This window comes from Macrobrachium nipponense, chromosome 19 (genome assembly GCF_015104395.2).
Source record: "Macrobrachium nipponense isolate FS-2020 chromosome 19, ASM1510439v2, whole genome shotgun sequence".
Taxonomy (NCBI): Eukaryota; Metazoa; Arthropoda; class Malacostraca; order Decapoda; family Palaemonidae; genus Macrobrachium; species Macrobrachium nipponense.
In genome coordinates, this window is record NC_061088.1 from 20,611,769 (window position 1) to 20,634,225 (window position 22,457).

Consider the following 22,457-nt stretch of genomic DNA (forward strand, 5'->3'; position numbering starts at 1 on the left):
CAGCCACAACAAGCAGTGTAGTAAGTCACAACTGAAATTATGACTGGGTGAAGATGATCAGGCATAGCAACAGACTTGGATGAACAAACGATATCCTAAAGCTTTGTGAGGAAGGAGTCTTGACATCACACTGGAAGACCAGGCAGGTACAGGGCTAGCCAATGTTGAGAGAAAAGTCCAATCAATATGCAGCGCCTCAGTGGCGTGGTTGGTATGGTGTTGGTGTCCCACCTCGATGGTCGCGGGTTCAATTCTCGGCCATTCCATTGAGGAGTGAGAGATGTGTATTTCTAGTGATAGAAGTTCACTCTCGACGTGGTTCGGAAGTCACATAAAGCCATTGGTCCCGTTGCTGAATAACCACTGGTTCCATGCAACGTAAAAGCACCATACAAACAAACAAACAATCAATATGCAGAGTATTAAGGGCAAGGAATTCAATCATCAGACAATGATAATGGTAGGCAGTCCAATCACCACACAGTGGGATGTGTGCAGTGGTGAGCAATGAAAAATTGCCTCAATCACTAGACAGTGGGATGTGTGCAATGGTAAGGCATGAAAAAAGGCCTTGAAAAATAGCACTCCTTAAATAAAGAGTGGAAGGTCCTAAAGCTGACCAATGACACCAAGGACTTTGATACAGTTTGCCTCCTTTCATAGAGCAACCAATTCCAGCAGGTGTCATAGTTGAGATCAGGCGTGCGCTGCTAGCTTCAACAAGTACAAAAACCAGACCATACCTGGAAGGCTCAAATCAGTTTTGTTAAGGCATAATGACAGTTAGAAAAAAAATAACACATACTGAAAACTTTACAGATACCAGTAATGGACAGCAAAGCCTAATTAATATCTTACAAATACCAGTAATGGACAGCAAAGCCTAATCAATATCTTACAGATACCAGTAATGGACAGCAAAGCCTAATTGATATCTGGTTAATAATCAATTAGTATGAAATGTTCTCCTAAAATATGCAAAGCACAAAAGAGCAAATCATACAGACATCATTACACACTGACTGAGGTGGTTTTCCAGTGGAAAGAATCTGTATTGTATGAGCCCTGTGAATCAGTCAGGGCATTAACTAGTCCTTGCAAGGTGACCTAAAGCACCATGACTGCCCAGTGTTTCTGGTAGCATGATGCAACACAGTTGCCCAAAGGGTCTAAGTCACTAGATAGACTGTTGCCTTAGGGTTATGTTAACTGCAGAGCAAAGACATTGAAAAAGCTGTAATAAGAATACAATATCAAAGAATTTCCATAAAATCAATGCAGCTGAAGCAGCAATCTCCTTCAACAGAACAGTAGGAGACTGATACTTCTGCAGATTGTTATAAATATAAAGTTATGACTACTTAATGCCTTGCTTTTTGGCATGAAAAGTGTTTATTAATGTTCCCGATTTGCATCTCCTTGGAAACTTTCCAGCAGCATCTTTGATCTGACAGGCAGACATTCAAATCTTTGCTGAATTGCTATCAGGCCAGGAGGCTAAACCCCTCAGTTTCAGCTTCTCCCACACCTTAACTAACCAGCCTGAGAAGAGCCTTTATTAGGCTCAGAGGTCTGGATAAACTAATCCTTTATATTATAATATAACAATAATAATCTTCCAAATTTTATACTGTATATCAATTAGTAAAAATAAGATTGAACTTTATTACAGAATTTGGTTTCAGTGTCTATATATATTAATTAAAGATAGCTGTGGAAATGGAAACCCTATATAATACACAATGCAACATCTTACCAATCTTAGCTCGTTCATTACTTATTGCAGCTAAATCATGTGCCTTTTGCCTTAGTTGTTCCATCTCTAAATTATCTTTTGTCTCCATGAACTGTTTCTGCTTCATTTGCAAATCTGAGACTTCAGTTAAGTTCTGTAGTCTCTGAATATCAGAAGACAGCTGAGCCTGTGAAAATTGTAAATTTTATTGAATGATACCTCTGCATAACAACCATATTTAATTAATCAAAAGAGTACATAATAAGACCTCTGAAACAAAAGTTTGTAACCCCACAATCTGCAGAAGTAATTATAATCATTATTCTGAAATTACCCCACTAACCACAGTAATGCATACTTTATCTAAGAAGTAAACGGTAATTAGCTCCTTGTCCACACCCTCATCTGTTAAGTTACATTACATGTCTATACTGACAGTAAAAAAATTAAAATTTATTGAGGCTGAATCACCACAATGTATCAACAACTAGTAAAAAACTCACATGAGAAGTAAAGCCATGCAATTTCTGGTTGCACAGCAATTTCCCCTTTTCCATTAACTTCTAAACTTGTAAGTTGGCAATATGTAGATTATATGTTTATTGAAAATGGACTTACTTTTTCATCTTTCAACTGCTGAAGCTCTTTCAGGGCACGTTGATGCTCCTCCTCATTTATGGTACCTTGCAATTTCTGTCTTAAATCTATTTCAGTTGTTTGCAGGGCAAGGTTCATTTTAGCAATGCTGTCCACTGTGTTTTGCAGCTGTGTGGCATGTTGCTGCAGTTCTTCACATTCCCCTTAAAGATAAGAACAGCAAATGTAAAACCAATTTTTGTATCATGTAAAAGATATCCATGGATGTAGAGACACCACTTGTTAAAAGGGATGTGAATACAAATTTGATTACCAAGGTTATTTCCATGTTTAGGAAAAACTTTAAATAAATTTATACTGGATCTGTTGTAAAAGATGTTTAGGGGCAAGCATAAAAAGATGACTGTAGCCTATGCACAATAGGAATTTTGAGTTGTCTTTTTACTTTTTAAATTTCTTTATACATTTTTCATATTTCTACCAATGTAAAAAAAAAATAAAAAAATAAAAATAAGTAAGACTTACTTTTAATATTCTGGTACATAACAGTTGAATGTTCAGACTTTTGCTTTTCCCTCAATTCACGCAGCTCAACAGCAGCTAGTTGTTTGGAAAGAACCTCAACCTATAAAGATCAATAAAAACTCTTCAGTTAATAATTGTTGCATAAGCAAAGGGCAAGATCCTGGAATTACTCAAGATTATATAACTCATTTTAATGCTACTTTCAGTAATACAGATCTTCTTTGCTGACAAATTGAATGTAAATTTTCATCACAAAATAGATAAACATGATCAACACACAACAATGCTGAATTGTTTAACCTGGATATGAGAATTAGCAGACCCAACGAGATTCAAGGATGCTTGAAGTGAATGTACTTTTTCTCTAGCACTTTCCAATAACTGGCTGAGTTGTTCACGTTCCTCAGTCAACTGCTTTATCTGCAAATCTTTTGCATGCTCACCTTCCTTCTTTTGTGCCTACAATTAAATATAAGATCATTAAATTTTCTTAACTAAGCTTACAACATATGTTTCCTTAGATTGTTATTATTACAAATATGCATTTAAAAGTATATCAATCATTGTTTTCTTCTTGTCTGTAATTATTAGCAATATAATTTAAATTCCACTAAGCTCAACGGCCAACAAATATATATACATTTATTTTTTTATAGTAGTCTTTCTTGAATGTAACTAGTTCTCTCAAGATCACCATAAATTTTTTCATGTCAGATTTTTTCCATTAACCCTTAAGGGGTGGGTTAAATGTAAGAGAAAAAAAAAATAAAAAAATTTTTCATTACCTTCCACAGTTAGTTGAAAGTGACTATTTACAACCCTGTGTGGAGCCTCTTTTACAAGACACTCGTAAATGTTACCAAGTTATACGTATGTATTTTTTTCTAATGTATTTTATTTTGTAAAATTATAAATACTGCTCACTTTTTTGGGAGGTATACATGTACAAAATTACAATTATAGCTGACATATACTATCATAAAAGATAAGAACTAGAGCTAACAGCACTCCCTGGATTCGTGTATTTATGAGCAAATAAATACGTAAAAAGAGCTCTTGGAACAGTGGCAAAACATTCCTCCTCAAGTCTAAAATCATACTGAGAGCTACCTCTGACTCACCCAACTCCATGTGAAAGGAATTCTCCAATCCCTTCTGTCTTGTGCACTTTGTCTTAAATTCCCTTCTGGTCTAGGGCTAAACCCTTCTTTACAATTTTTAGACCAACACACTGATACAAACTTCCATACTCTTACTAACTGGTAAAAATATTTTCTTGCCTTTAGCCACCAGTATGAACTTCATGTGTAATATGACAGCCCTACTCTACTCTGACCATGATCTTGGAATTTGTGGTCACACCTCTTTCAGATAAAATTTTTTCATTTTTCCTAAGTGGTGCGTAGATGAATGTAGGGTACCATACCTGCATCATGTCAATTCACTAATAGGATAATCTTATTTACCAGTCTTGTAAATCTTCTACTGCACCCGCTGCTATTACACTTTACCTCTTACTTGACTCTATATGTACTGTACTTCAAAGAGAAATGATCTCACTTGTCTAAGGCCTTCTCTTCTACCACATGGTTCTCTTCCTCCCTCATTCTCTATTTGCACTTCTCACACTCATAAAATCCACAATATGTTCTGTAAAACCAGATGTTAACTGGATTGGATATTTTCAAGGCATTACCATAGTCAATATAGACTACTCTGCTATAACATACGACACTTTTAAGTAGTTTTAAAGATTACAATTATTGCTTTATTTGAAAAAATATAGATTAAAAAATTAAAACATTCAGTACAATACTAAGAGAGAAACATGTACATAATTGAAGTACCACATATATTCATTTTGAATGAATATAACATAGGACTATGAATATAGTCTTTTGTTAATTCATAATGAATGAACATATAACCTTGATCTTCAGAATGAAGCCAAACTGATCCTTTAATTTTAACAGCTCTTCTCAGATTTCATTTAACTCCTTTTCTAATACTTCTGTAGCATGCTCAAGCAATCTTTATTTTTCAAGATTTTCCATTTTTAATCTTCTAGCACTTTCCTAATAATTATACAGTTAAACATTTGCTATTGGTTCTTCTGTCAACTACTGGTCTAAATTCTCTTTTAGTAAATTTTCAAAATACTGCTCCATTGTTTTATTATTGTCATCTTTGATTGTTTTCATTTTTATTGTTTATATGCTTAGCTTTGCTGATTTTCCTTCTTTCATTGTATTTTTGTGTCAAGATTCTGATTCTATTCCTCCCAAGTAATATTTTTCCTTTGCCACCTGCCATTCAGTATTGAAACATTTCAACTTTTATATATCACTCCATCCTCTTCCCTGCCTGATGTCAAAGCATCCACTTTAAAATACCACATTAAGATAAATATATAACTTTTAATGATCCTTAAATCCTATACCAGCCTCAAAGTGTTTTACACACTGTATTCAAAAGGAAAACATTTTAAGTACACACCATGAGGGCCTGGTCTTGTAACAAGGAACGATATTTTGCAGTGATATTAGCCATCTGTGCTGCAGTCTGATCAGCCATAGTTCTTGGCACACACTGACTCAGTTCTTCTTCAAGCCTGCTGATGCGGTGCTTTAAGAGCTCTATTTCTTGTTCATATTCATTCCTTATCTGAAAAATGATAAATATGACATATTGTGATACATCTATTTGCTTATGATTACTATTTCAATGTGTGTGTAACTAGTAATTTCAATGTGTGCAACTAGTTAAGTTTTTATAAAAATATTTTAATTTTCAGGTCGAGGTCAAGAACTCGATACTTTATGGCTGTTACTAAGGAATGAATACTTTGCAGTCTTCATTGGGAATACAGTACAGGCATTACCAAATATTAATATGTACATGAATAAAAGCTTGACAAGATATTAAAATAATCTTGGAACCATGCAAATTAAGCTACTCCATTTTATATAAGATGGTTATGTTTCATCAGTAATTCTTATTGTAGTATGAGTAAGATTTCTTAAGTTACTCATGTAATGTGAAATGAATTTCATAAAAAATTCAACACATTTAATGTAACATTTTGTGGTAATAAACAAATATGGTTTTCAGGCATTATGACTTTCATTTAAAAAAACTGAACCTTGTCATTACTAATGTCATGACTTTTACCTATAATAGTCAAAATATGATAATAAAGCCATGTGACAACAATCTTTAGTTCAGTATTCCCATCTATAGATAATGTATCCATGATATATTTTCCTTGTATATAGTGTGATATATTGGCAGTTGTGATGTAATAATTATTCAGTATACTGAAGAGTGAAAAGATAAAAAAAAATAGTGAAAAGATGAAAAAAGATTAACATTCAAAAGCAATAAAAACTGTATTCTTGTTTTTAAACATGAAGGGAGTTGGTCCTGGCTGTACAAGTCACATATAAAAAACTATTAATGAAATCTTATGTAATACCAGAACTGCCTCATAAGAAAACACTAAATGAATCATGGAACACAGAAGACAGATTTTGTAATCCAGGGATTATATAATGGTACTGATGCCCCTACAGTTTACTTTTAGTCTCAAATTTGTAACTGCACACTTACATGCAAGTAAGGACTGCAAAGCCTGATATTTAATACTCACTAATAAAAAGCACTGGGCCTCATACTATATGTAAAGAAGATGCTTTCACTAACAGAAATGCAAAACATTTGACTTCCTTGCAGTATGAGGTATGGTATTTCAAATCTAATACATACTGTAAAATAACAGCATTTCAGAAGCAAACTCCGTTATCAACTACTTGTTAATTACATTGTAGGACATTCCAATAAAATTAGATACAAAGACAACAAGCACCTGAAAGTCTCGCAAATATCCTACGAATTCCTGATATACAGTAGCCAACTTTTGATTTTAATGTACTGTACAATATTTTTTTATTACTAAATTTTTTTATTAATAAAATCCATCATCCTACATTTAATGCTCATTAACAAATAAAATAGCTTTTAAACATCACTTCGTTGATAAAAAATTATTCAAAGGGTACACATACCAGGGTCTTCAAGAACGACATGGCTCGTAGCATATGCAGGAATTTATAGGAATTTATCAATAAACACAGAACCAAAAATACCAAAGGAAAGGATATGATGCAACTGTACCATACCTTCTTTTCCTGAATACATTTTGACTGTAGTCCCTGAAGCTTTTCTTTCAAGTTCTGGTTAAGATCTGCAATTTCTCTCCCTTGGCTATTATTTTTACACTTAGAAACCTCAAGGTCATACCTAAGTTCTGCTAGCCGATTGGCAATCTGTAAAATGAATAAAATAGGTTGGTTTTCACTCCTGGAAAATTTTAATGCTTGAAAGTTACCTACAAAACATCATAAAGATATACACTAATAAAAAAATACATGCTCTCAACAATCAGCAGAAGGCCTTGATTTTCACTATGCATCATAATTCTCCATTGACAAAACTTTTAATAATCTTCCTAGCACTTCTACACATGCTAGTAACAGTCTTACAGAGTTCAGTCCAAATGAAGGACCTTTCAATTTAGCAAAAGTTTGAAAACTATATTATGTAAAAGTGTTCTTGACAAATTCAGTGTAATGAAATGAATTTTGACTGCATACTAAACCTGTGAAAATAAAATGTTGCCTTGGAAAAAAATTTAGCTGGAGTGTGATAAAAGTACTACCTATGTGAAATCTGATAAAAGTAGATTTTTTACAATAATTTACTTTTACAACCTATGTCGGAAAATCCAGGTGTAAGAAGTAAAGCACCCATAAGAAAAAGATACCAGCACATATGCCCACCAACTCCTGAATTGTGCTAATTCCATCTGCGAGAGAGGGGAGGCAGGGGATGGCACTAGAAATCATGATTAATGGGTTCTATAAAAATTAGTTTTCATGTAAAAATATAAAAAAACCCTGCACTTCTATTTCCACAGGAAGTTGATATAGACAAGATCAAAAGAAGTGCTTTCATCAGTAGTAAATATGCACTGGAAGAACCTCCAGATGTCGGACTTTCCCAAATAATAGGTTTGTAGAAAAAAACCAAAGAATGGACACCAACCACTAACCAAACAAAGGATGGCAGCAGGCTCCACATTGTATTTGAAAGTCAGAGAGGATGCAAGGACAAAGATCTCATGGGCTTCAAATTTGAGGGCAGTAAGATTCAATTTTAAAACCATACAATAATCCCTTGAAATGAAAAACAGTTTTTGGACATACTAATTTTTACCACTTTTGTTTAGGCACAGGCGAGACAGGAGGGTTGATAGGAGGTCAGAGTTGGAGATAAAATCAGGAAGCTCTCGCAGGACAACAATTTCCTTCTAAGCTATAGAAGGTATGGCAGGAATTTTGAAGTGACCACTAAGGGAAATGTTTCTGAGATCGAGGCAGGCAGGAAGTGAATAGTCAAAGTAAACATTACTGAATAAACTTTGAACACTCTTGTAGACAAAATGGGGGAAAGTTCTCTTAACAGTCCCAAATTATGTGAAGCAAATTCCCAATTATTCAAATAATTAGATAAAGCAAGTGAATACAAAAAACACTGATGACTCCGAGCAAAAAATAATAAAAAATAAAAAAAATATGGTAGTAGGCTCTTCACAAGAACAAACAACAATAACGCAATTTGCCAGACAAAAGATAAAACACAAAATGCTATTATACATTACATTAAACACTAGATAAATGAATGCATTCTGTCAAAGACACTTCACTGAATGCAGTAGAGCCACTGATCACTGGTGGCCACCTATATCCACACTTAGATGATGTGCACAGAAGAATGAAAACTGTAACCATGTTGTGCAAGGACTTAGAAGTAAGTGGGCACTTGTGTTGGGGCTTTTCTTTTTGAGACCCTTTGCTTTGTGCACCTAGGTTCATTCTGTAAAGTTTATGGCTCTTCTATTACTAATGGGCATGTGATAACAAATCTAAGGACATCAGTGACTTGAATTTAAGGGCTGGACAAAGTTTCTTACCTAAAGTTGTGATAGGCACATCAAAAGATGGACTAAAAGCCTCGTATTTTCCAAATCAATAAAACTCATCCCTTCAAACTCATACCACTTACTCTCAATGAAGATTAATTATTTATCAAAACCCATCTTGTACTATCATGAAAGAGTACAATATTAGACTTCCTTAAATATCAGGAAAAAAAAAAAAAAAAAGTCATGACCTGTTACTTTTGGTATTTCACTGTCAATCAACCAACCTAATATTTATATTAAAAATAAATCCTTAACTTGAAGGACTGCTAAAGTGATGTAAGATATATCATTTCATTTATTTAACCTTTAAAGTGTTATCATTAATGGCTTTAACTGCCCTTTTAAAGTAATTTCCAAAATAACACAAAAAAATACCGTCAGCTTTTTTCCCAAACTGTAGGTTAACAATTCCTTCTAACTGGGTATATTAAAAGGAAGACATACCTGCCAGATAATTTCTTTTTATCCTACAACTTTGGTAATCTACCTTGTTGCACAGCTTTTGTAGTTTTTGCCAATTTACTGTTTTTCCTAATGGTTTGTGTTGATTTTACTACCAGGACTTAGAAAATCATACAAAACATGAACACTGCAAACACTGATAATACATATAGGCTAGAAGCCTCTCACAGACTGAACATAAAATCAGGTTTGTTTATAAATTGCATGGAAAAACTGTTTTCCTCTCTAAATTCTACATTTTTGTAATACTAAAACTAGTAAATAAGTAAAAAAAACATAAGTGGCTTAGACACTCGATGTTCATTTAAATTGTAGCCCATGACATGCTGAAAGTAGAAATGAATTTTTCCTCTCTAATAGTACTAACTGCTCTCTTCTTACCACATTTCCTATTACCTTCCATTATTTCTTTTAAATGAACACCATAATGGCACCTGGGGACTAGTTCCATATGGTTCATCTTCTGACTAATAATAACAATAATAATAATATAATAATAATAATATGCTTCAGTACAACTATAGAATGAAAAAATATATGACTACTAAAAACTAAATGAAACACAACCTAAATACAAAACCATGGGTTAGAAGTATATATCTCCAAGGATTGAAAGAAAGTGAAAAAAGTGTAGTTGCTTCAAGAACAAAATCCAGAACATTTAATTGGAGCCAAAAATTGCAAGGTATGAAATGACTTTGGGTAAAGTAAGCTGAATCATGTGCCCAATTTTAAGGTGCACACAAAAGATTCAATTGTATTCATGTAGAATCTAAAAAGCAAATACCTTCATGAAAAATGAATTACTACTGCAGTATTAAGTCATTTAGTCTTCAAGCAGCAAAGAATTTCAACAGCAGCATCTCAAAAGCATTATACTATACCAATCGACTAGTCATTTTTAACATATGTAAACAATAATGGAAATTGGGTAACAACTCTAAATACCTTCCCATCCACTCCATCCTGACCACTAGAAATGGCATCAATAGTGGTGCTCATCTCTTCTACACGAGCCTTCTGGGCATTAATCTCATCAGTTAAAGCTTCTATCTCTTTCACCAATGTCTGTCTTTCAGATGACCATTTTTCTTTTTCAGAAGTAAACTGCAAGATGATTAAATGACAAAATTAATATTAAACTGAAATATAAAAATATTAAGTTTGAAGTCTGAAAAAGTTTCTAATAAAAGCATTGTTTTTTACAAAAATGTATTAAAAATAAAAATTTTTTAACCAACATAAAAATAATGAAAATACTGTATGAAAATATTGCCATGACAACAAGGAAAGAAATCTCTGGCTAGTGTTTCTTGGGGACAACGCATATCAAAATTAGTCCCCTAAACCTTGTGAAAGCCACAAATACCCAGAAAGATGTACATACATACATTTGTCACAAGTCACTGAAACTTCATCTTCAACAGATTACTACTGTACATATTCACAAAAACATTCTGCACTTACTTGTTCGTTTAAGCCAGATACTTGCTCATGAAGACTATCAAATTGGTTAGTATAAATGACAGCAGACTTTTCTCTTTGGTTAATTTCCTCTTCTCTTTTGTTGCATTCCTAATAATAAACATAAAAATCAAGTCTTTTAGTTATTTAATATGTAATGTAATTTTTCAATAAAATTATAATGGTACAGTTTTCAAGTAAATTTCAGAATAGAATTATTCTAAAGTGTAAACAAAAGCAAGATTTTTGCTGAATTGACCTTTTTGCAAATATTGCATGACTGCATAAGTATCTGTACATATATGGAAAGTAAATATAGCTCACAAGCTCTTAAAAACCAGTAAAAATGTCGTTATATTTACTACCTAAAACTGAACAACACTATCAAAAACTCTAACCTCTCCTGATAATTTATTTTTTAACAATACATTGTCTATTTACAGTTATATAAGACATCAATCCCCTATGCTAAACTTGTGTACAGTTGAGAAATCAAGGCTGTAACTCTGATACAAACTTACCTGGATAAGGTAGTTGACCTGATTTTTAAGTTTGGCTATAACTTCTTCTGTGGATGGTGGAAGACTTCCCAAGGCAGCTATGAGTTCATCTAGTGCAGCTATTGGTGATTTGACAATTGGTTCAGATTTTGACTCCACTGGTTTCTTGTCATCAGAAAACATTTCCTCATATGAAGTTTCAGACTCTCGAGTCACCTTCTTCTTTGCTCTATCCTCAGCTAAAATTCTTTCTAAAGATGACTTTTCTCCTTCTAATCTGAGAAATAGAGATTAAATCATACAAAGTGCATAGCCAGAAGCTTCATGTTTACCTTAATACTGTAGTAAATGAAAACTGGTAGTTTAGTTTTGGAGAAAAAAATAAAAGATTCATAATTCTGATATGCAGTATAGTACGTATACGTATATTTTTATACTGAAAATTCTGAAAAATACTTTAAATATGCTACAAGCTTTTCAATACATATCAGGATATGCCATGAGCTTCTACAACAGCCAGTACAATGAAATCTTAAAATTTTCCACTCTTGCTTACAATTTTGTAGTAATATAAAAATTCTCCACTTAATGAAGAAACTTTGAAAAAGCATTTGAAAATTCACTGGTAAAAATAAAAAAATTTGCTACTGAAAATTTCCTAACTACAAAAATTCTCTTACAACCACACCTATCCAGTTTCAGAAATGCCTAAGCAGGAGATTTTACACTCAAAATATACAATGTACATACTTTTACTAAAACATGGCTTGAGATTTTGTGACAATAGTAAGGCTATTAATTCATTGCTGTTAGAAAAATTGAAGTAAATCACAGAGGACACACTGTGAAATATGTAAAATGCCATTTCAGGATACGGATATGGGAGAAGCTGGTGATAAACAAAGTGGTTACCAACAAATTAGGAAACTTAACAGGACTGTACAACCTTTTTTTAATAATTAGGATTTCCACAATAAAAAATTTAAACAATGACAAAATCCTTCATGCACTAACTCACTTGTGATACTTTTCTTTGAGGTCTTCTAGTTGTCGTTGACAATCATTACTTGGTTGTCTATCCTTCTCCTCAACTAACTGTTTAACTGCAGCACTCAGATTACTCAGCTGTTCTTCCAAGGGCTGTGTGTCTATTGCCATTGTATGGCCTGAAGAAAAGGAGACTTTCCAGTATAAGCAATGAACATTCATCCTTGTTAAGGCAAATTAAATAATTAGTAATTCTAATTAAAAGATAAAAAATAAAGCAGGAAAATTTTATAGAGCCTGAATAACAATGGAATCAGTATGCAAAGGCATGAGTTTTAACTACTCAATTAAATAAATTATACTGTAGTTCAAAATCATACAGTACATGATAAAGATAAAATGCTAAGTATTATAACTTCAAACTAACCTCAGTTCCATATACAGAATTATCTTTCATTATCTACTACTACTTGCTTAAACTCACCTGAAGAAAGACCTTTTGGAATCTCAAGAGTGGTCAACTGTAAAGAGCTTCTAGTGTTGGACAACTCCCTAGTTAGTTCATATACCTACAAATAAAAAATTGCTATATTTTGTTATGCTAAAGGAAAATGAATAATCATAATATTAGCTTCTACATTTTCAATTATAAATCCACACACATTGGTCAAGCTTGCGGTCAGTAAATCCTCCATCCTATAAACACACACTCTTACCAGCAACAATACTACAGAACATTGCTCAAAAACATAAAGAAGAAAGATGACAGGTTTTAGAATCTTGCAAAGACTATGCTGGGAGAAGGATATAAGTGTACAAGGAGAAGAGGAGGTAAGTAGAAGGCACAGAGGAAGATATGGGAAGACTGGAATCAGAATCTTGACATGACCAAATTAAAGTACCATAGAAAAGAAAGAAATACTGGACACATGATACAATATTTTACATTCTGATGCATGAGGAGAATGCATATAAGCTTGGGGGACGCTGATGTAATTCTAATACAATGGAAAAAGATGAGGCTCCATAACCAAAACTCATGCAATTAGTTAAAAGCACCTGCAGAATCAATCACAAAACAACTAACCAGGATATACCCAAAATGTACCCTGTAAGGGGTAGTGCTATCAGTGTACCTCACATGGTGCACTGCAGGCATTAGTACTTAACATTCCCTGCAGCATCCCTTCAGCCAAAAGCTGCAGCTCCCAATTTCCCTTCAGTGCTGAATTACCACATAAGTCCCAGCACTTGGCATTTGTCCTAAATTTTACATTCCAATTCCAATTGTATACCCAAATTGTAAGGACAAGAAGGGACCAGGCAAAAAAATAAATTAACTGACCAGAAATACACAATATAAAACTAAACATGGTACAAAAAGATGGGAGAAGGTTTAAGAAAACATCAAAATTAATGTGTTAGTTTGGCCCTTAGGAAAATTTACCACAGATATTTTCTTCATAATACTGTTAGAAAATTCTTACTATATATCATAAAAAAAAGAGAATAATTGTATCTTACCTGTACAGATATTGAAAAGTTTAACAGGCCCAAGACAAATAATAATGACAACAGAGAGTACCCACAAGTAGCGAGAAAATTGTGACACCATACATTATATCAAACAGTATTATGTAACTTAGCATCAAATGAGATACTCAGGATTGCCAAGTTTAAAGGAAGATGGGGATTTTCAATTCTTGGTATACACAGGAATACATACTTGTGAAATGATGGAGAAGGTTTACTTCATAGTGCTGAGGTATACCTTGGAGAAGGTGAAAGATATCTGTTATTATGATATAACCGAATTGTTAAACCATTATTAAGAAAAAACAGGAACAACAGCTTGAAGTTAGTGCAGAGTGCAAGTCTTATGATAAATAATGATATTCTGTAAATAGGGGAAAATATTTACAACACATGAGTAAAACCCATGGCTCCAACAACAGCAGAGTCATGAGTCTTTTCACAGAATATACTTGAAAGGAGTAATTATGAAATACACTGTTATAGCTGAGCACATTGGGATGGATCCTCTTATCACAAACAAGTAATTACCAGAAATGTAGAGTCCAGTGACTGGAAAATGCACTTAGACCTCAAAGAATAAGAACATTCTAGGAATCTAATGAGAAAGTGAAATGAACAATTTGCTAGCAGATAGGGAAGGGGCATGATAACAACACATGGGAAAGCAAAGACCTGAACAACAAGAAACTTAATACAAATTGTGAACTAAAATGTGGAATAAAGGAATTATTATGCTATCATGTACAAAGTACACAGGACAGAAGATAATGGAGAAAACTCATCAAGTGTCTAACCCTTTTAAATGAAAACATGACATAGAACCTTCAATGATGATGATGATGAAGAAATATATTTTGATATAAAGGATGAGAAACATGAAATAATGTTTTTCTTTAAAGGCAATTTCTGAGAAGCACATTATTTAAAATAATCTGGCATATTCTGCAGGATAGTCAACGAAGTTAAGCAATAAGGAACTTTGCCAAAACTATTATAAACAATGAAAACTAACCCTCAAATCTACTGAAAAGAACTCTGAATAAGTATTGGGTAGATGATAATTCCACAGCCGTTTAACATTTTCCCAAATGCCTTTAAGCTGTAAAGGATGAAACTAGATACTATACCTTGGTCTTTAGGGTAACTTTCTCATCCTGAAGCTTGTTAACCTGGTTTGTGAGACGCTCAATAATCTTCTTGCTATCCTGCCAATTAGTTCTGTTTACACCAGGAAGATCAATATCCTCTCGAGGCTCCAGCTTTAACTGTTCCCTGTGAAAGGTAATAAATGTAAATGACTTGCCTGCCTCTTATACTTATTAAGAAAGGGTTATATTGTCAATGATACATTCTTGCTAAGTCAAACACATACCATGCAAATGGTAACTCACTTTATGTGAACCAATACCCAAGTACTGTATGTCATTTGTCTCAAAATTAATATAGTCAGAATGGGCTCTTTAAATGCAAAATGCAATCAAATCACATGCCTATTATTGCCATTATACTGTTAAGGCTGCTAATCAGGACCAATTAAAACCATAGTTGTGTCTGCATTATCCTTGATATACTAGATTAAAATTACCAGTGCTGCTGTTATTTTTGGGAGGAAACCACCCATGCTCTATGTCCTACTGATCCTGAGTCTACTAATCAACAAAGGACTGGAGGCCTAAGCACTTAAATTATATACTGCCTCTTTCAGACAAGAGATCCTGGGTTACCAGTAAAATATCTAACTGGCATGACCCAGTTAAACCAATACAGTATCCTCAAAATTAAGCCCAGTGGGAATTTGTGTGACTACTCTTGATGCGTGTTTAAACTCAGAAGGTGGATCCTTCAGCAACTACTTGGTACCGCAAATACACTATCTGTCCTAGGAAGGGCAAACTCTGCAAATTCTTGCTTGAATGGTGACATATAACATTAACAGAGTATTTTGTTACTAAAGTGCTTTACAGAATTTCTTATTAGTATACAAAATATAACTCAAACAGAAGTTACTCAATATAAAGAGAGATAAAAACTGATTAAAGATAAGAACAGAACAATAATATTAACAATAATAAAAGAATAGTAGAGAATGAATATCAAGCTAGATAGCAGTGCAGCATAAGGGAAAGTTATTCATTAACAATTAACATGGTGTACTACATTAATAAATCAAAGCAGTGTAATATAACATGAGAAAATGACAAGAGGCCTGGTTTTGAACCAGATCTAGGCCCAATGCCTTCACCGAACTTTTTCTTATCCCATACACTATAATACAAGAGTCAGTTTTTACATAAACAGATGGCAAAAGTGCAAAAATACAGTAAAAAATTTGACAATAATGGATACAAGGGGAAATATAAATTTTGCTTCTGCATCAAAAACATATTTTTACACTACCAAACGGTGAAAGAAAGTGCAAATTAAGTACTATCTGCAAAAAAGTATGTTATGTTGTGAAAGAAAGAATATGGGCAAAAGTGTTGGCTAATAAATGCATCACTGCCTAAAATTACACAGCCATTCACATAACGTTCAAGAAAGAGAGGCTTATTTGAGTAGTGAAGTTTTTAGTAAACACAAAATCATAGCAATTATTTGCAACTATTTGCAAATGGGAATCTCTCAAAACATTTGAAACTACAAAAACTATAGTTTTAAATCCCAAAACACTCAGCAATAAAAGGTGACTACAAAACTGACAGGTTAAAGGATGACGAGAACATCTTTTTCCATTCACTGTTACCAGGGGTGGATTTAGGGTGTGTGGGGCCCTTGGCTGGTGACTTTAGGGGGTCCTCTCATTAATGGGCAAGCAAAGAGGGCCCTTTCAGCAGCATGGGGGGAAGGGGGACTGGAATAGGTTTCTGGAATCTATTTTCTAAGTGAGTACCAGTAGATTATTATCATCTCTTGTTTATTTTTAAATATATATACATTTTTTGGCTGAGGTGCAAGCTGCCCCTCCCCCTTCCCCCACAATCCACCACTGACTGTAAAAGGAATGGACCTCTTACCTCAATTCCCCATTTTCCTCAATAAGGTCATTAATGTTGATCTGAAGAGAATTAACTAAGCCTGTAAGCTGCGTTATCTGACTGTCTCTCACACGCACTTGATTCCGAGCTTCTTTCAGTTCTCTAACAGCATCAGCCAAAGAAAATTCACCAGCCATGTAAGACTGGAGTTCTCCAATGACAACTGATAACTGTGAAGTAATAAACGTCACCAATGTTATAATATATGCAACTTAAAAAGAAAATCTACTTTATTCAAATAGTCATATTTCTAATCCTAACATATTGCAGTATCATTATTACCATAAGTTTTAAATAAATTCAAAGCAAATTTGAATACAGCACCAAAACCACTGACCAATCTGACATAAATCCAAAACATAAATTGAGTATCTTCATTTATGATAAATGAATTCAATTATCATAAATTTCGCAACATTAAACATACTGTGTAATGTAATTGTCAGTGCTATATACTTCAAGCATTTCTGTAAAGCACTGACATTGGGATACGAATAATGTCAACAAAAAGTATAAAAAAGTGGATGATGAAACCTCTTGACATCAGAAAAGGGATATAACGAGAGGAACATGTTGGTGGAATCAACAGTTACACAAGGTAACAGATAGATATGATGTCCAGAAGCTGCAAAGCAGACCTTGATCTCAAAGACTAAGATGGTTTGGATATATGGTAAAAAGGGCCAAGGAACAGTTATTTTGTAATGTAATAGTAGTAGTAGATAGAAGAAAAAGTACGAGGACCAGTAAGAAAGCACAGACAATCTACAGAAAAGGGTATATATGAATATCAGATCAGATGGCAATTCTTTGCTGTACAAAGAAAATGTGCGAGAAAAACTAAAGATGATGATGAAAAGAAAGTCACACTCAGTAAGTTTCAGTCTAGTGTCGTGGTGTTATACGAGCATATTTTCTATTACCTTGAAACATCTTTGTTCCAATCCCATCACAAATGGCCAACAGCTTTCTAAGCTGCCCAAAATTGATTTCTCTAAATTAATGAAATCTCACACACATACAGTATACACTACATTAGACTTCAATTTGCCAATGATATTGGTACCTTTATACATAGTTTGATGCCCAAATAGTAAAATAAGAAATGCTTAAGTGACACTGGCCCCCACCATGGTAACAACAATTTTCTTTTATCAGATAAAATGTTATATCTTTACTAAACTCATGAAAAACATACTATACTTTGCAGCTCTCCCTTCTCAGAAAACAATTTAGGATATCTGTTGTGAATCAAAATATGTACTGCATTCTAGTATTAGCCATGTATTCAGGATTTTCAGGAGGAAAAAATCTAGAGATAACAGCATTCTATCCCAATAAAGCAGATTCTTAAATTATCAACTAATAAACATACATCTTGAGCATGAAGCTGAGCATCTTCTTCAGCAGCTAAGAGCTGAGTTCGCATTCTTTGCATATGCTCCTGTGCTTCATGGAGTTCTGCTCTTAGCTGACTTATAACTGCAGCTTCTCCTTCAACAGCTGATCTGTAACAGGAAAACATTACAACAAATACAATTTTAACACCTCTCTAATATTAATTCATGGACAAGCTACATTACTACTTAGATTTTATGATATCATATTACATTACTACTTAGATTTTATGATACCATATGAAACATTTTATGCTACTTGAATTTGTATTGTAACAAACAACATTTGTTAGCCTACAATCTTTTTTGTTATCTCTATATACTTACTACTAAGGCTGTCATTTTAAATATACCAAATAATAGATATTATTTAATTTTAACACATATCAAGTCGAGTATAAAGGCCAGTAACAAGGTAAGTGCAATTAAATTCAGCGGAGGTGAGCAGGGGAAGTTGAAAAAGTTAACAAAAAGCAATGCTCAGTAGAGACAATGAGCAGAAGTACAACATTACATTTTAATAACAGTGAAGCTAGTTTTATAGGCAATATATAAAACCTTATAATCAGACATCTGTATACAGCAAAGATGACTTTTATGTATTATTACTTTTGATAGCACATTTAGTACTGACATCTGACAATAACTAATGCAATGATGAGCCAGTTGCTCATAGCCTGTAGGTAAATATTGTGTACTACTTGACCTTCACCTTATAACATGCATCATGAACATCATATGTTTTTAAAAGAAAAAATGACATTTTTATAATAAAACAGTTTCAATTATTTTCAAAAAACTTTTAATTAGTATACTTTCCCAGTAATTACATAGCTGATACTGTAATTACTGGTAAGTTACTTATTTAAAAGTTTACTTTATATGTCATCAATTATTGTATCTTATGTCAGCAGCCTGGTTAAACTACTTAATAATAATTTCAGCAATAACTTCAATTCTAATTCTGGTTACAAGCCTCTGTGATTCTGTAACTATCATTAAAAATATAATACAGTATACACAGAAACAAAAAGAATAGTGTATGTATATAAGAAAGTTCACACAGTAACACAGACCACAAAGTGAGTAAATACCTAAAAGATTTGGCTGATCTAAGAATAGAGCCTTAGAAAGAGTATTAGGAGTCAGATAGCAGAACAAAGTGAGAAATGATACCATAAGAGAAACTGCAGGTTCAATATGTAGATGAAATACTGAAGTAGGGGAGATGGAGACTATTTGAAGATGCCATTTCCAACACTCTAAGAAAAATGATATTGTTAAACTACAATAAAGTTTTGCACATACTTACCTGGCAGATATATACTTAGCTATAGTCTCCGACGTTCCCGACAGAATTTCAAATCTCGCGGCACACGCGACAGTAGGTCATGGTGGTCTACCTTACCCGCCGCTGGGTGGCGGATGTACGAACCACTCCCGTTTGCTTGTCAGATTTTTCTCTTCCACCTGTCTCCTGAGGGGAGGCTGGGTGGCCATTAATCGTATATATCTGCCAGGTAAGTATGTACAAAACTTTATTGTAGTTTAACAATATCATTTTTGTACATGAACTTCCCTGACAGTATATACTTAGCTGATTGGCACCCTTGGTGGAGGGTAAGAGACAGCTAAATAATACAGGTAAGACGGGAAACAACTAATGTTGTAGGATATAAAAACCTTGGTTCTCACCTTTTCAGGATGAAGACTTCATAGATACTGTCTCTGAGTCTGCATTGCCTGGAGAGCTACAGCTAGGACGTGACCGGATGCTGAAAGACTCTTGGATCTACCACTGAGATATGTGATCCCCTATTGTGGTAGAATCCAAGTCGGATCCTGTTAGAGGGACCTTGTCCGCTTACCTAACAGATCCTTACCACTACCTCTGCAAGGAGCCAAAACCCACCAGACCACCTAACCAAAATACAAAGGGTTAATATTACAACAAAAAGAGGTGCATCCTGCAACCTCTTTCAGACAACCAAAAAACACCAATATAAAATATAGGGTAACATATAAAAAAATGTACACAGGATAAGTTTCAGCTCCCTGCCCCAGCACCGAATCCGCCGATACGAAAGGACCCAAGGCGAAGCATTTATCATATGTGATTTTTACATGACGTAGGTAGTGGTTTGCGAAAACCGATTGGCATCTCCAAAAAGTCGCCTCCATCAAGTTCCGCACAGACATATTTTTTCTGAATGCAAGCGAAGTTGCGATGGCTCTCACCTCGTGAGCTTTCACTTTCAGTAGTCTAAAATGTTCTTCTTTACAGGCAACATGTGCCTCTGTAATAAGGCTTCTCAGAAAAAAGGAAAGAGCATTCTTCGACATGGGCCGAGTGGGGTCCTTTACGGAGCACCAAAGTACATCTTGATTAGCCTTAAGTTGTTCCTTCCTCTTAAGGAAATACTTCATAATTCTCATAGGGCAAAGAGTTCTTTCAGGCTCTTCCCCTACTAGAAAAGATAAACTACGAACTTCAAAGCTCCTGGGCCAAGGGCGTGATGGGTTTTCATTCTTTGCAAGGAAACTTGGAAGAAACGAACACACCATAGAATCTTCCTTAAACCCTACATGCCCTCAATAGCTTGGAGCTCACTCACTCTCTTAGCTGTAGCTAGGGCCAAAAGGAAGATAGCCTTCTTCGTCAGATCCTTGAAAGAGGCTAAGCCAGGAGGTTCGAATCTAGACGATCCAAGGAATTGTAGAACTACGTCTAGATTCCAGTTCGGTACTACATGAGGACGCTTAATGGTTTCAAATGACCTAATAAGATCATGCAGGTCCTTATCATCGGATATATTTAAGCCTCTATGCCGAAATACCGCCGCCAACATACTGCGGTATCCCTTAATAGTTGACACAACCAGATGACATTCTTCTTTGAGGAAAATAAGGAAATCCGCAATTTGGGTCACAGAGGTACTGGAAGAGGAAATGTTCTTCCTCTTGCACCAACGTCTGAAGGACATCCCACTTTGACTGGTATACACGCAAGGTGGAAGGTCTCCTCGCTCTTGCGATTGCTTTAGCAGCTGTTGCTGAAAAGCCTTTCGCTCTGACCAAACTTTGGACAGTCTGAAGCCAGTCAGACTGAGAGCGAGGAGATTTTTGTGGTACCTGTCGAAGTGGGGTTGTCTGAGTAGATCGCTCCTTAGCGGGAGCGATCTTGGAAGGTCCACCAACCATTCCAGTACCTCTGTGAACCATTCTTGGACCGGCCAAAAGGGAGCAATTAAGGTCATTCTCGTTGAATCAGACTCTACGAACCTCTTGATGGTTAGCCCCAGGATCTTGAAGGGGGGAAACGCGTAGACGTCGAGTCCGCTCCAGTCTAGAAGAAGAGCATCTATTGCTAATGCCTCTGGATCCGATATCGGAGAGCAGTAAGGATCCAGCCTCTTGTTCTTTGACGTGGCAAAGAGGTCTATGTGTGGCCTGCCCCATAACTTCCACAGGCTCTGGCATATATCCAGATGAAGGGTCCACTCTGTGGGAAGGACCTGATCTTTCCTGCTGAGGAGATCTGGTCTTACATTCCTTTCTCCCTGCACGAACCTGGTGAGAAGCTTGATTCCTCTTTCTTCTGCCCACAGAAGAAGGTCTCTTGCTGTCTCGTACAGGGAGAAGGAATGCGTCCCCCCGTTTCCTGATATATGCCAGAGCTGTAGTGTTGTCCGCGTTGACCTGCACTACCGGTCTTCTGACTTTGGGCTCGAAAGCCTTCAGAGCCAACCACACAGCCATCAACTCCTTTCTGTTGATGTGCCAGGCTACTGGTCCCCCACCCAGGTACATGACACTTCGCTGGTTCCCAGAGTTGCCCCCCACCTCAGTGTCCGACGTGTCGGAGAACAACACCAGGTTGGGGGTCTGGGATTAAAGAGACAGTCCCTTCGCAAAGAGGTTGGGATCTGTCCAACATAAGAGATGTTTCTTGACGTCCTGGGATAACGACAGGGAGAAACGTCAAATCCTGAGAACGACGACTCCAATTCCGATGAAGAAAGAATTGGAGCGGTCTCAGGTGCAACCTTCCTAGGGAAACGAATTGCTCCAGCGAGGAGAGCGTCCCCAGCAGACTCATCCACTCCTCACTGTGCATACTTCTTTCCCTAAGAAGGTTGTTACTCTCTCGAATCCTTGGGCTATCCTTTCCTGAGA

The 22,457-nt window shown here is 35.2% G+C and overlaps 1 protein-coding gene across 1 annotated transcript in view; it reads right to left on the bottom strand.

Annotated features, from left to right (window-relative positions):
- LOC135214762 (centrosomal protein of 290 kDa-like) overlaps positions 1-22,457 on the bottom strand; it is a 58,997-nt gene that overhangs the window by 8,002 nt on the left and 28,538 nt on the right. The window contains 14 exon segments of the mRNA XM_064249120.1: positions 1,757-1,922; positions 2,354-2,535; positions 2,858-2,957; positions 3,158-3,316; positions 5,354-5,521; positions 7,036-7,182; positions 10,311-10,469; positions 10,830-10,937; positions 11,348-11,603; positions 12,345-12,492; positions 12,798-12,882; positions 14,977-15,121; positions 16,864-17,054; positions 18,260-18,387. Of these exon segments, the coding sequence (XP_064105190.1) occupies positions 1,757-1,922; positions 2,354-2,535; positions 2,858-2,957; positions 3,158-3,316; positions 5,354-5,521; positions 7,036-7,182; positions 10,311-10,469; positions 10,830-10,937; positions 11,348-11,603; positions 12,345-12,492; positions 12,798-12,882; positions 14,977-15,121; positions 16,864-17,054; positions 18,260-18,387 (2,142 nt within the window).